Source organism: Rattus rattus, chromosome 9 (genome assembly GCF_011064425.1).
Source record: "Rattus rattus isolate New Zealand chromosome 9, Rrattus_CSIRO_v1, whole genome shotgun sequence".
Lineage (NCBI taxonomy): Eukaryota > Metazoa > Chordata > Mammalia > Rodentia > Muridae > Rattus > Rattus rattus.
In genome coordinates this window covers 59,711,172-59,728,413 of record NC_046162.1, presented here as the reverse complement: position 1 = coordinate 59,728,413, position 17,242 = coordinate 59,711,172, and the positions used below count along the sequence as shown (strand labels likewise).

General features: G+C 52.1%; 2 protein-coding genes across 2 annotated transcripts; one reads left to right on the top strand and one right to left on the bottom strand.

Moving 5' to 3' along the window:
- Window positions 1-722: 722 nt before the first annotated feature.
- On the bottom strand, window positions 723-10,113 carry Fkbp10 (FKBP prolyl isomerase 10). Its single transcript, XM_032913488.1, has 10 exons — window positions 9,815-10,113; window positions 5,140-5,285; window positions 4,635-4,824; window positions 4,376-4,521; window positions 3,822-4,011; window positions 3,565-3,710; window positions 2,847-3,039; window positions 2,450-2,592; window positions 2,096-2,259; window positions 723-1,686 (listed from the first exon to the last, which is right to left on the bottom strand). Exons 1-10 carry the CDS (start codon window positions 10,054-10,056, stop codon window positions 1,501-1,503), a joined length of 1,746 nt encoding a protein of 581 aa, XP_032769379.1. The 5' UTR covers window positions 10,057-10,113; the 3' UTR covers window positions 723-1,500.
- A 982-nt stretch (window positions 10,114-11,095) lies between these two features.
- Window positions 11,096-16,928, top strand: P3h4 (prolyl 3-hydroxylase family member 4 (inactive)). The gene is made up of 8 exons (XM_032913781.1): window positions 11,096-11,627; window positions 11,724-11,876; window positions 12,002-12,173; window positions 12,971-13,099; window positions 13,927-14,076; window positions 14,681-14,760; window positions 16,478-16,622; window positions 16,830-16,928. The coding sequence occupies exons 1-8, from the start codon at window positions 11,148-11,150 to the stop codon at window positions 16,850-16,852; spliced, it is 1,332 nt and encodes a 443-aa protein (XP_032769672.1). The 5' UTR covers window positions 11,096-11,147; the 3' UTR covers window positions 16,853-16,928.
- The last annotated feature ends 314 nt before the right edge of the window (window positions 16,929-17,242 follow it).

The following is a 17,242-nucleotide window of genomic DNA, read 5'->3' as shown; positions in this document are numbered from 1 at the left end:
GCCTAGTTTTTCACCGCCAAGTTCAGTGAGAGATCCTGTCTGAAAAAATAAGGTTTATGTAAGGGGCTGGTGCAACATCCCAGCATGGTGCACTTGGGAGTCAGGGGCAGGCAGCTCTCTTGAGGCCAGCCTGACCTATAGGAAGCTCCAGGACAACTAGGGTTACAAAGAGAGACCTGCTTTAAAAGGAGGAGGGGAGAGAGGGCTCTGTGATTAAAAGCACTGGCTCTTCCAGAGGACCTGGGCTTGATCCTCAGCACCCACGTGGCAGTTCACAATTGTCTGTAATCCAGCCCCTGGAGATCCAGTGCTCTCTTCCAGCCACTCTGGGCACCAGGCAAACATGGGGTGTATATATACTACAGGTAAAACACAAACACATACAATTTAAAAAAAATTAAAAGACAAAAGTGAGAGCCCATACTGCTCTTCAGGAGGACTACATTCAGTCCCCAGCACTCACACGGCAGATAACAATTGGCTGTAACTCCAGTCCCAGGGCATCTGATCCCCTCTTCTGGATTCTGCAAGTGCCAGGCATGAATGTAGTACAAAAGTCATGCATGCAGGCAAAAACATCCATCCATACATGCAGACATACAAGCACACTAAAGAAAAAAAAAAGGTGGAGAGAGATTGCCAAGGGCACTGGAACTCAACCACAGGGTCCACATACATGCAGGCATATAATAAAAACAACAACAAAGAAAACGAAACATCTGTCCATTTCTTGAGGCCTTTAGTTTAACCTTTTATTGACACAAAGGAGAAAGGACTGGATCAGTTTAGCCTTTGAGTCCAAGACTCTGCCCATCTTTCTCCCATCAGGTTAGCACCAAGTGCAGGTTTTCGAAGCCTTCAACCCTAGCAGGCTTTCCTCTTATGCAACCTTTCGTTTTAGAGAAAATTTTTTAAGATGAAAGACCTGGCCCCGGTGGCTTGGGAGGAGAGAAGGGTGGCTGTCAGGATTATGTTCCTGGAGCCACCCCTTCCTGAGGAGCAGGCAGAGCTGAGGCAGGAGAATGCAGGCTCTCCTCACCCAGGTTCATGCCCCTGCAGAGCTGCCATGACAGAGAGAATGGGGATGGACAGGGATAGGGAGATGAGACAGGACGTTACAAAGAAAGGGCACATTTGGGAAAGTGAAGGACTAAGGAGCTCGCCCTTGCTGAACCTAGTGATGTGGGTGGGAGGATGGGTGTGTGGGATCAGCAATGGCCCTAACCAAAACCCAGCACCCCCTCCCTGAATTGGATCTATCACAAGAACCTTAAGGCAGAGGCTTAAGGTTGGAAGAGAAAAATGCAGAATGTCTGTGCTGAGGACTGGAAGCCATGGCCCGAGGAAAGGTCACAGCAGTCTGCACTGACATATAATGACTCCCAGAGTTATTCCCCTTGAGGGAGGGGGGCTGTCGACAGGCCAGTTACACAGCCACTGTCCCCTACCCCCACCAGCCGAGGGCCTTTGTGTCTGAGGTTAGACCTGACACTATGGCCCTCAGAGCTCCTCATGGATGCGCTCCTGGTCCTCATCTGACTTCAGCTTGAGTTCTTCAGCTGTGATCTTGCCATCCTGGTTTCGATCTTGGTTCTGAAACATGTCACTTATGGTTTTGTCTGGGTCTTGCCCAGGCATCAGGCGTCCTTTGCCTTCATTCACTTGAGCCTTGATGAAGGAGGAGAACTGGAGAAGGGGAGAGCAGAGGAGGACAAGGCGGTGAGGCTCACGATTAACAGCTGTGGAAGGGGGGGGTTGGGGATTTAGCTCAGTGGTAGAGCGCTTGCCTAGCAAGCACAAGGCCCTGGGTTCGGTCCCCAACTCCAAAAAAAAGAACAAAAAAAAAAAAAAAAAAAAAAAAAAAAAAAAAAACAGCTGTGGAAGGCCCTGGGAAGGGTGCAGACCAACATTCTTTCTCCAGGCCTGGTACCCAGAGGGTTTGGGTCTGAGATGGAGGGTGGGAGGAGGGCAGGCTGCATGCACAGTGTGCAGGAGGGAAGGCATGGAGCTCGGCAGAGGGGGAGCAAGGTGGGTAGCCAGAGCCAATAAGCATGCTGGCTTCCAGGTAGGGGTTGTGACTAAGTTCCTGACCCACCTCTTCTGGGGGCACCTCTCCATCTTTATTGAGATCCATGTCTTCAAAAAGGCTAGCAGGAGGATCCTGGTACCACACAAACAGGTAGCCTTCGGGTAGACCATCCTCTCGGGATATCAGCTCCACCTCAAATAACAGCACAGCACTGCCTGGGACACCACGGGCTGGAGAGACAGAGGGAAAAGAGAAGAGTTCCAGTGAGACTTGAAGTTGAGTCTTAATGCAGACCTCCATTTTCTCTTATGGAAGGGGGATAGGATGTTGAACCATCCTAAAGGTTTCCCTGATCCCACCCTGAGACAGATAAGGGTAAATCATGGGAGTAAACATGGACTCTGGGTCTCTGTCTCTCACCTCCATTCTCCCCGTGGGCGAGGTGTGGGGGCACAATGAGCTGCCTCCTCTCTCCTACACACATGCCCTGCAGGCCCCTGTCCAGACCTTCGATCACTTTGTTGGCTCCGAGGGTGATCTCTTGAGGGGCCTCATAGTCGTGGCTGTGGGGAAAGTGGATTCCCAGGTCAGCAGCAGGGGGTCTGAGGGCTCATCTCTTTCAATGTTTCTATCATACTAGAACCGCAGTTCTTTGTTTCTCCAGTTTTATACCCCCATTTCTCTGCATTTCACACCCATGGTTTCCAAGATGGGGAGTAAGAGACTGTAAAACCCAGAGAGAAGAGAAGGAGCCTGGCAAACCCACCCACACCTAAGCCCACCATCTGCCCAGCCCTGGCTCTGCCCAAGAACTCACGAAGAGAAGAGCCTAGTGCCGTCCAGCAGAGAACAGTTGTAGTGGTAGCGAATAAAGTCCCCGATCTTGGCTGTCTCATTGCAGCTCTCATGAGGCCGGAACAGCGTCTTGATTTCCACAGGGTCCGCAGGGTTGTGGAAGTCAATGACGTGTACATCAAAGATGAGCACAGCTGAACCAGGGATCTTGTCTCCTGAGATCAGATGGGGCACAGTGAGCTGAGGGCTCTGGGTGGGGGCTACTCACTATCTCTATGGAGCCCAGGCTGGATACCCCTTCCCATTCTCAAGAAATCATGCAAGATCAGATGGCATGTCCAAAATGAGTGCTTCCTGCTTCCTACATCTTGCTGTTGGAGGAATAGGACAGAGAGGCAGGAAAACTCTTTTCCACCCAACACCTTGCAAGCTCCCAGTAACACTCTGCTGAGTGATGCTCCATGCGTTAATGAAGATCCTGAAGCTTCCAGAATCTCTACTCTCTGCTCAGTGGTGCTAGGCTGTTTATCCTTAACTATTCTATCCCCAGACTCAGGCTTGCTGTCCTTCACTGTGGATGGGGAGATTGGGGCCTGCCTTGGAGGAACACCATAGAGTCTGTGCGGTAGTGATCCAATGGGTGACCAAATATAAGCTGCACATGTTTAAGCAACAAGAGAGACAGCAATCCCAGGGGTACACCAGAGGACCTGAGGGGTGGCCTGGGGACCAAAACCTACCTGTCCCATTCTCCCCATAGGCAAGGTGAGGGGGCACAGTAATCCTCCTTCGCTCCCCTATGCATGCGCCTTGCAGCCCCTGGTCCATCCCAGGGATGATGTAACCCTGCCCGACATAGGTATTGTAGGTGTGGTTGCGAGAGTAGCTGCAATTACAGGGGAAGGGGTGGGGAAGGGAGTCAAAGGGGCCCCACCCTTTCCAGGCAGTTCAGAGTGCCCCTCAGTCTCCACCTCCCACCTCAGGATGCACCCCTGACCTGGAATCAAAGAGGGTACCATCCATCAAAGAGCCATTGTAGTGGTAACGCATGAAGTCCCCTGCCACAGCTCGCCGGACACAGTCCTGGGGCAGCTCGAGCGTCTCCAGCTGGACCGTGTCCTTCGGGTTGTGGACATCTATCAGCAGGACATAGAAGACCAGGGAGGCCTGCGGGGGTATCACAGTCCCTGGGGAGGGCACAGGGCTTGAACCATACATTTGGGGACCAAGCCCAGGCACAGCAAGGGGCCTCATGCCAAAAAGACCTACTCTGTCTCCTACCTTTGGTTGTCCCCATACTGAGCCTGTGTGTGAATCAGAATAAAGCAATCCCGGGTAGGGAGAGGAATTTCATCTCTATCCCTTGGACAGTATACAACCTGAACAATTCTTTTTTTTTTTTTTTTTTCTTTTTCTTTTTTTCGGAGCTGGGGACCGAACCCAGGGCCTTGCGATTGCTAGGCAAGCGCTCTACCACTAAGCTAAAGCCCCAACCCCCAACCTGAACAATTCTATGTGAAGCCTGGCTTCTCTTTCGGAGGACTCCCTTACCGTAGCCTTTCTCCCCGTAAGCCAGGAAGGGAGGGATAATGATCTTCCTTTTCTCTCCAGGGCACATGCCCAGCAGCCCCTGGTCCATGCCTTTGATCAGCCAACCAGAGCCGATGTAGGTGTCATAAGTGCCTCCACTACTGTAGCTGCAAAGAATAAGGCAGAGATCCTGTGGCTGGAGGCGAGAGAGGCCCGGCACACCAAGGCTCCCTTCCCTTGGTCACAGTGCCCAGCCCTTAGGATTACCCCCCGGTTCTACCTGCTGTCAAAGGCAGTGCCATCCAGCAGAGTACCGTTGTAGTGATAGCGTACGAAGTCACTGTTCCGCACCATTCGGGGGCAGTAGGGAGGGCGTAGGAGGATGGTCGACTGCACGGTGTCTTCCTTGTTCCACACATCCAGCAGGACCACGTCAAAATAGAGGGTGGCATCGGGTGGGATGAGGCCCGCTGTGCGGAAGCAGCAGAGGCCGAGCTGACAGAAGTCTCCAGCCCAGTAGAGGCCCACAGCTTAGCTGTACACCTCCTATTCCGCCTGCTAAACCCCTGGCTCCAGCTACCCTCTTTCCTAGCCAAGCTGTGACTCTATGCCGGGCTCTGTATCCAGCTCTTCTTATTCCAGAGCGAACCAACGGCCATAGCCCCCACCAATCAGATTGTGGGCAGCATGACCTTGGCCTACTCAGAACCTTTGAGCTTCAACATCCTATTCCCACCTCCTGCCCCCACATCCCACGCCCTATACCCATCCCCTGGCCTCTTTACCCAGACCGATGCTGCCGTAGCCCAGGTGGGGAGGGATAATGAGACGGCGGCGTTCATTGACACACATGCCCATGAGACCTCGGTCCATGCCAGTGATGAGGCGGCCTACACCCACAATGATGGCCACCAGGGTGCTACGGTCATAGCTGGGGAGAGTAAAGGGACAGGTGAGAATGCATGCAGTCGCACAATGCCCGCTGCTCAGTCTCATGTAACGCTGGGACACAGTGTGCGTGCACACACACACACGCACACACACACACACACACACACACACACACACACACACACACACACACACTCTTCACTTCCTCTTTTCTCCAACTCTCTCTTCTGCGCCAGCCCTATGCCCTCTCAGGATAACAGACTGGCCAGGTATGGTAGCTCACACTTTTGATCCCAGCACTCTGGCGACAGAGGCAGATGGATCTCTGTGAGTTTGTGGCCAATCTGGTCTAAATAGGGAGTTCCAACCAGAGCTACATAGAGAAACCCTGTCTAAAAAAAAACAAAACAAAAATATTACAGTAATAGGTTATTACAAGAGGGAAGACCCACAGGAGGCCAGAAACATTTATTCCCCCGCAGAGAGGGTGGAGTGGAGCAGACAGAACTGTCTGCTAACTATTGCTACTCCTGATAGCATAGCTCGGGACAAGTCAGTATTTGTGAGAACTTACTTTATGTCACATTAAGCACTTAGCGATTAACATTCATCATTTCACTGATGTTTTTCCTCCTATGGGGTGGGCATTATGGTTTTCAGCCTTCTTTTCTTTTTCTTTATTCTGATACCTGGAACAGAATCTAGGGTCTCCCATATGCGAGGCCTGCACGAGGCTGCTGAGCTCTAGTCCAGCTCTTCTCTGTCTGGTTTTGCTCTTTTAAGGAGAAAAATCGAGCTCTGGCAGACTCATCACATCACCTAAGGTCTCGGCTCCTATGGTTCTGCTACCGAGCCTCCCTTCTCCAAGGAACTAGAGACAGAAGTGGCCTTGGGGGGGATGGAGAGCATCCTTCCTCGGAAGAAAGCCCATCCTAAACTTACCCTGGCTTTTGTCTGTTCTCACAAGTAAAGAGATAGTTCTTTTTTTCCTTTCAAGGAAAGAGATTTTTTTTAAAGATTTATTCATTTATTACATATAAGTACACTGTAGCTGTCTTCAGATACACCAGAAGAGGGCATCGGATCTCATTACAGATGGTTGTGAGCCACCATGTGGTTCCTGGGAATTGAACTCAGGACCTCTGGAAGAGCAGTCGGGTGCTCTTAACCACTGAGCCATCCCTCCAGCCCGGAAAGAGAGATTTGTATATGTGCATACGTCTGTGAGTGTGTGCACACCAGTGTGTGGTGAATGTGTGCACCCATGTGTGTGTGTGCAGAGGCACCCAGAGGGACTGGGTGTCCTTATCCGTCACTCTATGGCTAATCTTGGGAAGCAGGTTATCTCCCTGACCCTGGGTTTGCACAGGATGCACAGGTTCTCATGTGGGTACCGGTCCTCATGATGGTACAGCAAGTGCCCTTAACCGGTGAGCGGTCACTGCAGACACCCCCAGCCCTGCTCTTTGAGTCAGGGGTCATTTGTAATACTGGCTGGCCCAGAACTTTCTGTGTAGCCAAGGATGACCCTGAACTTATGTTCTTCCTGCCTCTGCGTCCTGGATGCTGGGATTGGGATTACGGTGAGGTCCAACCCAGAACTTCATGCACGCTAGGCAAGTACTGCACTGGCTGAACGACTCTTCCAGCCCCAAGAATGGAATATTAAGGGGTTGGGGATTTAGCTAAGTGGTAGAGTGCTTGCCTAGCAAGCACAAGGCCCTGGGTTCGGTCCCCAGCTCTGAAAAGAAGAAAAAAAAAAAAAAAGAATGGGATATTAAACTTTTAAAAAGGATGTATGTATGTACGTACGTACGTACATATGTACGTACGTATGTATGTACATATGTATGTGAATGTTTTGTCTATATGTCTGCACCATGTACATGCCATGTCTGGTGCCTATGAAGGGCAGAAGAGGGAGTCAGATCCCCTGCAACTGGAGGTCCAGATTGCCATGAGCCGCCATAAGAGTTCTCAGAACCCGGCTAGAGAGGTGACTCAGCGGTTAAGAGCACTGACTGTTCTTCCAGAGGTCCTGAGTTCAATTCCCAGCAACCACATGGTGACTCACAACCCTCTGTAATGGGATCTGATACCCTTTTCTGGTGTGTGTGAAGACAGCTACAGTGTACTCATATAAGTAAAATAAATCTTTAAAAAATGCTTTCTTTAAAAAAAAAAAAAAAGTATGAGAGTTCTCAGAACCAAACCCAGTTCCTCTGCAAGAACAAGTGTTCTTTCCAGGGCCAGGAGATTCTATTTTGGTTGAAGGTAGTAGACTAAAAAAGTTTTCCAATTTCAACATTTAAAAACTATGCCCAAGCCAGGCTTAAGAAGTCCCCAGCATAGGGGATGGGGGTTTAGCTCAGTGGTAGAGCGCTTGCCTAGGAAGCGCAAGGCCCTGGGTTCGGTCCCCAGCTCCGAAAAAAAAAAAACCAAAAAAAAAAAAAAAGTCCCCAGCAGGGGGGTTGGGGATTTAGCTCAGTGGTAGCAAGGCCCTGGGTTCAGTCCCCAGCTCTGAAAAAAAGAAAAAAAAAAAAAAAAAAAAAGAAGTCCCCAGCAGAGAAGATACCCCCAGCTTCCAGCACATCCCAGTTCATCACTATCACTGGAGGGCTGAGCATGGCGGTACATGCCTTTAATCTTAGCTTGGGAGACTGAGGTGTGCCAATCTGTAAGTTGGGACCAGCCTGGTCTACATAGTGCTTCTCAGGGCAGCCAGGGCTACATAGTGAGATCCTGTCTCAAATAGGGAGGCTGGAGGATGTCTCAGGGTTTAGAGCATTTGTTGCACTGGCAGAGTATGTGGGTTCAAGTCACAGCACATCCAGCCCTCTAATGACTTCCTTGAACACCAGGCTTACCCCCCAGTGTGCATATATACATTTAGGGAAAAGATTCATGAAACATGGAATGGGAACCCATAAAATAAAATAAACCTTTTCCAAAGGCTACAGGGCCGTGCTCCTAGCACTTTTCCTCATCTTGCCCATATAGCGCAGACTTTAAGTCTAGTCTGTTTCCTTTTCAAAGATTTATTATAATAAATAAATATATAAGTACACTGTAGCTGCCTTCAGACACACCAGAAGAGGGCATCAGATCCCATTACAGATGGTTGAGAGTCACCGTGTAGCCACTGGGATTTGAACTCAGGATCCCTGGAAAGACAGTCAGTGCTCTTAACCACTGAGCCATCTCTCCAGCCCTGGTCTGTCTCCTTTACAGTGCTTTATAAAAGCCAATGGTGCCGGATGGGTAGTGGCGCATGCCTTTAATCCCAGCACTTGGGGGCAGAGGCAAGTGGATCTCTGTGAGTTCAAGGCCAGCCTGATCTACAGCGGGAGTTTCAGAACAGCCAGGGCTACAAGAGAAACCCTGTTATGATCCCCTCCCCCCAACAAAACAAAACAAAACAAAAAGCCAATGCTGTACACAAAGTTTCTATTGAGTTAAACATTATCAGACTTCTGGTTCTGCCAGAGTCTAAGCCAATATGTCCGGAACCCACTGGAGGCCTGCGGGCCCTGTGGAAGCCACTGTCATTCACTGTCACCATTCACACCCTGAGGAAGTAGGTAGGGTTCCCATTCCATGTTTCAGACAAGGAAAGTTAAGACTCCTCCTCTGTCACAGCCTGGATTTGAACCCAGGGCCTTACACCATGGAGAAGATATCCACTGTAAAAAAAAAAAAAAAAAAAAAAAAAATCCTCCCTCCAGAGTCATGACCACTAATTGCTGAACTGTGTATTTCAGACTTTTCTTTGTGGTATAGAGTTTCAAGTGTGATAGGGCCTGAACTTTATCTTATAGCCTAGACAAAGGTTACCACACAGCTCTGATCTGTCCCTCAATGGGACAGATCAAGCAATGGGTTGACCAAGGTCCTGGGTGGAAGAAGTCTGTCCCATCAAGCGGAGGCTGGCATTGAAGCCTGGTGTTGACTCCTAGAGCTAAGATGGAGAAGCTGAGTTCCCAGAGGCTAGGAGAAGGAGGCACTAAGATCCCCCAGCATGGCATATCAGGCTTTGTGACACGTGGACAGTTTGGTCATAGCACCAGCAATGGTCTACCCCCAAATTATAATGCTCACTCTGCTTAAGGGCCTCCCTAGCTGCTCTAGGGGCCTACACCCTAAAGAAAATGTTATTTCTCTAGTCTCCAACCACAAAGGCATAGAAAACTGGAGACAGAAGTAGACAGAGATCAGGCAGGGTATGTGGAAAGAGAGGCGGCCCCAGGCTGACCATCCATCCACTCACCCCAGGTGTCATATATAGTACAGGGTGCCATTCGTATTTAAGCCATGCTATGTAAATGTGACACTTCACCTGGGCATCAAGTATTCCAGGGGATTGGGAGTGTGGGAGGAGAGGGGCGGGGATCCTTCAGGAGTTGAAACTTTGCTACTGAAGACAGGAGACATCCTTTGAGGTGCTCTCCCCGGGATGCTGTTTGTGGCTAAGGATTTATGGAAGGGATGGGGAACGCAAAAACTTAGAATACAACATTCTCTGGAAGCTCAGGAAAGCGCTGCTGAGTCTGGGAATGCCCAATCTCTTACCTGGAGTCAAACTTTTTCCCGTCTTCAAACGTGCCATTGTAGTGGTAACGAACAAAATCCCCCATCTGCACTTCTCGGGGGCAGGCCCTGGGGATGTGGTATCTCTCGATGACCACATCTTCCAAGGGGGCTCCGGACGGGCTGGCACGGCCCAACCCCCTCTCCAAGGTCTGTAGAAGCAGCAGCAACGGTAGTATGTGGAGCGGATGGAGCGTGTGGCTGGGAGCCCCCACAAGGAACATGGTGTCCAGATCAGGGACGCCCGCAGTGAGAGCGGACGCCAGTCACCAACCTCCTTCCCCCTCCTCTCAGAGCTGACTCCCCCCCTTCCTGTCCTCTCTCCCCACCCCGCCCTGGCGGGTCCACGTGGAATGGGGGCTGGGGAGACTGAACTGGCCGGGCGGGGTGATGTTTTGAGGTGGACTTGGAGGAGGGGGCCCGACTGAGAGTCTCTGGAGTCCCAGGAACTTGCCATAAAGATCTCTGAGTCTCCCTCCCCCAAAAACTCCATCCGAGGCTGAGACCCGGGGCCTGGCCCAGAGGGAGATTCGGGAAAGATGAGAAGTTGGAGTGGACTTCCAAAATGAAAATTTTTTTTCCAGCGTCTCTGGGTCCTAAAGCCGGTTGGAGGAATCTTTAACTTTTCCTGGTACCCCAAATCTAGGCCCCTTCTTGTGGCAGGTGAGGCTGTAATCTGAGGACTATTTTAGTTCTTCCCCCGCCCCAACTCTCCTCCCGCGAAAGGGGTTAGGGAGAATGTTCGCTAGGTGAAAGGCTGTTTTGTCCTGCAAAAGCCTGGCTGCAGTATAGACACAGGAATCTAGCTCAATCCAGACGCTGATGGTGTCAGTGCTAGGTGTGCAGGGTAACACGAGGTGTGCTCCCCCTCGACGCCAGCGCGGGTGTTTACAGGGCCACATAGAGGTCGTTCAATTCCCAGCAACCACATGGGGACTCTGGAAGAAAAAAAAAAAATCTTTTAAAAAAAAAAAAAGATTCTGGAACTTCTTCCTGAGCCTGGGCAAAGTGGAGAAAGGTGGCACTTAAGGAGGGGGACACTGCCGGTGGGGAGGGGCTTTCTGGGTGTGAAATGTAGCCCCACCCACCCGTGTCTGCCAGGGAGGGCGGGGTGGTGGTGTAAGCATTACTAGTGGGGGAAGTCCAGCACACGTAGCGGACTCGAGCGTCCGAAACAGAGGGGAGTCCCAGCCTCCCGGCTCTAGCCCGGGGCCCGGCGCTAAGACCCAGCAGGAGCTCCGGGGGGGTGGAGGTGGGGTGGACTGGAGCCCGACGGTCGCTCGCTGCTCCTTGAGCCTCCGGGCGCGGCGCGGGCATGGCTCGCGCGGCGTGGGGGCTGCTGTGGCTGCTGCTGGGTAGCGCCGGCGCGCAGTATGAGAAGTACAGCTTCCGAGGATTCCCCCCGGAGGACCTGATGCCTCTGGCCACGGCCTACGGCCACGCTCTGGAGCAGTATGAAGGGGAGAGCTGGCGCGAGAGCGCGCGCTACCTGGAGGCGGCGCTGCGGCTGCATCGGCTGCTGCGCGACAGCGAGGCCTTCTGCCACGCCAACTGCAGCGGCCCCGCCACCTCGCAACCCTGGCCCGCTCCCGGCCCGGACGGCGACAACGACGGTGATGGCGAGGATTGGGCGCGCGAGCTGCGGCTCTTCGGCCACGTCCTGGAGCGCGCCGCCTGTTTGCGGCGCTGCAAGCGGACGCTGCCCGCCTTCCAAGTCCCCTACCCGCCCCGGCAGCTACTGCGCGACTTCCAGAACCGCCTGCCCTACCAGTACCTGCACTACGCGCACTTCAAGGTGGGCGCGGCCCGGGACGCCGTCGAGTTTCCTTAGAACGTGAGGCCCGCGGTGCGTTCGAGGCCCCACTGACCCACTCCCCACGCTCCTCACCAGGCGAACCGACTGGAGAAGGCGGTGGCTGCAGCCTACACCTTCCTCCAGAGGAACCCCAAGCACGAGCTGACCGCCAAGTATCTCAACTACTACAGGGGAATGCTGGATATCGCAGATGAGTCCCTCACTGACCTGGAGGCCCAGCCCTACGAGGTGTGGGGAGAGTGGGAGGGATGGCTAACCTTGGTGCGCCTTCCTACAACCTCTTCACCCAACACATGCACACCTTATGAGCCTTCGGGGTTCCCTTGACTCCCCCCTGCCATGCTCCTTTCCAGGCTGTGTTCCTTCAGGCTGTGAAGCTCTACAACAGCGGGGACTTTCGCAGCAGCACAGAACACATGGAGCGGGCCTTGGCTGATTATATGACGGTCTTTGCTCGGTGTCTAGCTGGCTGTGAAGGGGCCCACGAGCAGGTAGACTTCAAGGACTTCTACCCAGCCATAGCAGGTATCTACCATTCAGACCACTGTAGGTATCTCATCCACAGTGCCCTGGCTTCCCAAGCCTTAGAAGGCTCTCTTAATACATGGCTATGTCCTGGGACAGCATTCAGCAGATCTAGCAAAGTGCTCGGAAGCTCGCAGAGCCTGTCTCCAGTCTGCTGAGAGAAATGCTGGTGTGCATATACTTCTGGGATAGCTACAGAGAAAGATAGATTGTCTCAAAAAACAAACAAAACAAAACAAACAAAACAAAAAAAAAAAAAAAAAAAAAACAAAAACAAAACTGGGCATGGTGGCACATGCCTTTAATCCCAGCACTCAGGACGCAGAGGCAGGCTGATCTCTGTGAGTTCAAGGCCAGCCTGGTCTACATAGTGAGTTCCAGGACAACTAAAGCTATATATAGTAAGAAGCCTTGTCTAGAACAACAACAGTGAAGATGAGGAATTGACACCAGGCAGATGTGTGCAGAGAGCAGTTCCGGGTGGAACCACAGCTAGCCTTTGGATCAGTAACAAGGCCCCTCAAAGCGGGTACAGATGAAGCAGAAAGAACTACTCATAGGTCCCCATCTATACTCTCTCTCTCTCTCTCATCATATAGGGGTTCGGTTATGGGGGGAGTGGGGAGCAAGCGCTTCTCAGCCTGCATGATATACTGTGTGCCGAGCATTTCATACATGTTACACGTTAACCCATGAACTCTTGGGGACAAGGGAAGCAGACTCCATAGCAGATCTCGGTCTCCACAAGGGATCAGGGTTAGCACACAGCGGATTGTTAACAGTTGTGTCCTTCCTAGATCTCTTCGCAGACTCCCTGCAGTGCAAGGTGGATTGTGAAGCCAATCTCACCCCCAACGTAGGTGGCTTCTTTGTGGACAAGTTCGTGGCCACCATGTATCACTACCTGCAGTTTGCCTACTACAAATGTGAGCTTCTGGGATAGGCTGGGTAAAATAGGGTAGGGGGTGGTTAGGGAAGGACAGCATATGGGGGCTCCCAGAGGCATGAGAATGTGTCTCTCAGGTGGAAGACTCCAGAGAAGGGGGATGAGAGGGTAGGGGTTGTGGAGACATGGGAAGGAACCCAGGCAGAGGGTATGGGGCAGGTGAGAGGCCTCAAGGAAGAATCAGAGGCTACTTGAGGTCTGCAACACAGCTCAGCACCGCACAGTGTATCTCTTACCTCTCCTCTCACCAGCATCATGACATTCCTAGACCCATGCTTCGGATTAAACTGAGGTTTCTAAAGCCCGGTGAGGTTTCTATTAGCCCTGTGGCTAGGGAGTCACAGGGAGGTCCTGCCATCAGCTGGGGTTAGAGCGGGACAGTCCAGGGTTCCTACAACTCAGGGATGTCACAGCTCTAGCTGTGAGTGAAGGGCTGAGGTCAGGGACCAGGAGACTCTTCCTGAAGGCTGTGGCAAAGATGCTGAGGACCTGTAACTCCCCCAACTGCCGTCCCTCTTCAACAACATCAGCACCAGCAATTTATCCAATCCCTCTGTGCTTCTAATCCTTTGTCTATAAAATGCTGATTGAGGATGTCAGTGACTCACGCTGCCTGGTACAGGGGCAACACCCAGGGCCTGCTGGGTTGTGTTTGCTTGGGTGGGGTGGGGAGACTGCACGTATTCTGGGAGGCATCTGGGGGCCAGAGACTGTGGGTTTAGGTTGGAAGGTGGGGGTGGGGCGGGGTGACTGGATTGCCTTTAAAGGAAAGCATCAAGGTTACCCCCTATTCTATCCTGCCTGCAGTGAATGATGTGCACCAGGCTGCCCGCAGCGCTGCCAGCTACATGCTCTTTGACCCCAAGGACAGTGTCATGCAGCAGAACCTGGTATATTACCGCTTCCACCGGGCTCGCTGGGGCCTTGAAGAGGAGGACTTCCAGCCCTGGAGGTACAGTTTTGTGGTTTGGTTTAAAAAAAAAAAAAAAAAAAAAAAAAAAAAAAAAAAAGGGGGGGCGTTTAAAAAAAAAAAAAAAGGGCGGAAGAGAGAAGAAAAAAAACAAAAAAAAAAAAAAAAAAAAAAAGAACAGAACAAAAACCCTTGTCTTCCTTTTGGAAGTCTGAGAGGAAGGGAAAGAATGAATATGAATGTGGTCTGTGGCTAGAGTCTAGGATTCGGCATTAGTGTCTGGGATGTGGAGGATGCAAATGGGTGCCCACACATGCCTGCTTCCACCTCAATGCTGTCCTTTGAGTCCCCACCTCCACCCCCACCCCCAGGAGCCTGTTAACATGAACTAATGAGAAAACCCCTTGGGAGTTTAGAGCAAGGCTGGCAAATATGGGTCGCATAATGCCATTCCCACTTTCCGGTGCCTGTGGCAGACATTACTAATGGATTGCCGCACTCTTCTTCCTGGCATCCTTGGAACCCTTTTCAATCCTGTGTTCCAAGAAGCTAGGATTATTCTGCGAGCTGAGCCATTTTCTCCTGAGCCCTGTCTTCCTGCTATCTGGCAGCAGGGTCCACCTCACCCTCTCCTTCCCTCTTCCTAGGAAGCTATGCTCTACCACAATCAGACCTCTGAGCTTCGGGAGTTGCTAGACTTCACACACATGTACCTTCAGTCAGATGATGAGGTGAGTGACTCCCCCTGAGAGGCTGGACCATGATGGGGACACAGTAGGCTCTTTTCCTGTGACAGCTCTGGCTATTGTGAAGTAGGGGTTTCCTGCTCCCCATCTGTACCTCCCCTTTCCCACTACCTTCATGTTCCATGGCCCTTTCTCTGCCTGTCCCAGGCCTGTGCTTCCTGGGACCTTCCCCACCCCGCTGAAATGGTAGCTCCTATAGGGGGCCCTTTCGGGATGTCCTGGCATTCATTCTTCTGGGCTTACACTGGCTTCCCTGCTTGCTTGGCCACTGGCCTGAGACCTAGAGTTGCTCATGGTCCTCAACCATCTTGCCATGGCCAGCTGGCCTCAACAGCTGCATCCCAGGATAGGAGGCTAAATTCTCTCCAGCTACAGCACCTGGCATTTGCTCATGCTCAGAAACGGAGTTTGAGCCAGTGGATAAATGGCTGAATGAATGAATGAATGAAACTGGGGTGGGGGGGAGCCAGTTCAGACTGAGGGTTTGGCAGCCTGGGTATTTTTTTTTTTTTCTTTTTTCTTTTTTTCGGAGCTGGGGACCGAACCCAGGGCCTTGCGCTTACTAGGCAAGCGCTCTACCACTGAGCTAAATCCCCAACCCCCAGCCTGGGTATTTTTAATTATTATCATCATCATCATCACTACCACAACCACCATCATCATCCCATGCTTTGGTGTTTTGCCTCCATGTATGCCCGTGTGAGGGTTTCCGATCCTCTGGATCTGGAGTTACAGACAGTTGTAAGCTGCTGCGTGGGTGCTGGGAACTGAACTCAGGCCATCTCTCCATCCCGAGGCCTGTGTTTCTTGAGGGGCTGCTGTGTGGTTTATTTACTCCTCCCCTCGGAACATTCCCTGTACTCATGTTCAGTGAACTCCGGAGCGGGCTCCGTCGTCACACCTGGCTGCCTTCGGTCTTGTTCCTCCCAGTTCCGTCATTTGCCGGCCGGTTGGCCTTAGCGTCGGCCTGAAGTAACCTAGCAAAAGGCTGCTCTTTATGAGAAGAATACCCTTTGACTTTTATGGTGGGGACAATTAAACGAGATTATTTAAAGCACGTAGTCCACGCAGCCGGCACTCAGTAGAGGCTCAGAACCTGTAGCAGTTTTGATGACTGTCACTCTGGGTCTGCTGATGTTTACCAGATGTCAGGCTTGGCTTGCAGTAAGTGGCTGAGAGAAACCGTCTCCCAGAGGTTCTCACGAGAGAGACACAACTACAGAGGCCAGCATGAGCCCCAGCGAGGGTGATACTCGAAGGCCTCGGTCTGGAGTGGACGTGTGGTCTTGGTGGACTCCCCAGCCCCATCCAGTCAGGGCTGCCAAGGCAGGGGAGCAAAAGCCAGAAGACAAAATGCACAGACGAGCAGTGTTCTCACTGGGTGTGTTGCCGAAGGTGGGGCCCAGGTGCAGGTGGTGCTGACTCTAGCACCCCACCTCTGCTGGTCGAGCCCCAAGTGTCACTCAGGCAAGCAGTTTCAGAATGGGAACCAGCAGGACAAAAACCCTGACATCCTGTTAGATGCTGACACTGGGGAGGGGAGAGGCCTTGGGCCTTCTGGAGCTTGCCTGCTCAGCTCCTGCCAGAACCACACCATGACGGGGACTGAAAGATGGGGTAGGGGTTGTTCTGATCTGTTTTGATCTATTTGGAGGTGGGTCTGCTGTGACTCAGTTTCTCCCCCAACCCTGGGCTGCTCTAGATGGAACTGGAGGAGACGGAATCACTTCCGGAGCCTGAAAAACCTCTGTCTGATGCCGAGTTCGAAGGCGAGGGTGACTATGAGGAGGGCCTCTATGCGGACTGGTGGCAGGAGCCGGATGCCAAGGGTGATGAGGATGAGGCCGGTCAGTACTGGATTGTGCTGAAGGGATAGGAACACAGCTTGGGATGGGCACTGGGGACAGGGTTCTCTCCCTGGGCTATGCTGCCAGTGGTGTGCAGGTGGGTGCTGTCTCCCTGCTCTAGGGTGCAGCCCACACTTCTGCTAGGGCGGTGCTCAGGCACCAGTTGGAATAGGCAGGACTAACTCTTGTTCTCTCTTTCCTTTTCAGAGCCAGAGCCTGAACTGGCCTAAGACGGTGACATGGTGCACTCTTCAAGCTCAGGACACCTGGCTGGGGGCAGGAACTATTTATTAAAACTTAAAATCGCCAGGTGTGGTAGCACACGCCTTTCACCCTGGCACACGGGGGAGGCAGAAGCAGGAGGATCTCTTGACTTCCGGGCCAGACCGGTTTACACTGTGAGAACCTGGTCAGTTCGGGCTACACAGCGAGATCTTGGTTCAAAACAAAAACAACTGCGTGTGGCATCGCACGCCTTCAATTCCAGCAGTTGGGATGCAGGGGCAGGGGGATCTCTGCAGGTTCCAGGCTAGCCTCATATAGTGAGTTCCAGGCCAGTCGAGGCTATGTTGTAAGAGCCTGTCTCAAAATAAAACAAAAGGAAAAACCTCAAAAGGGAC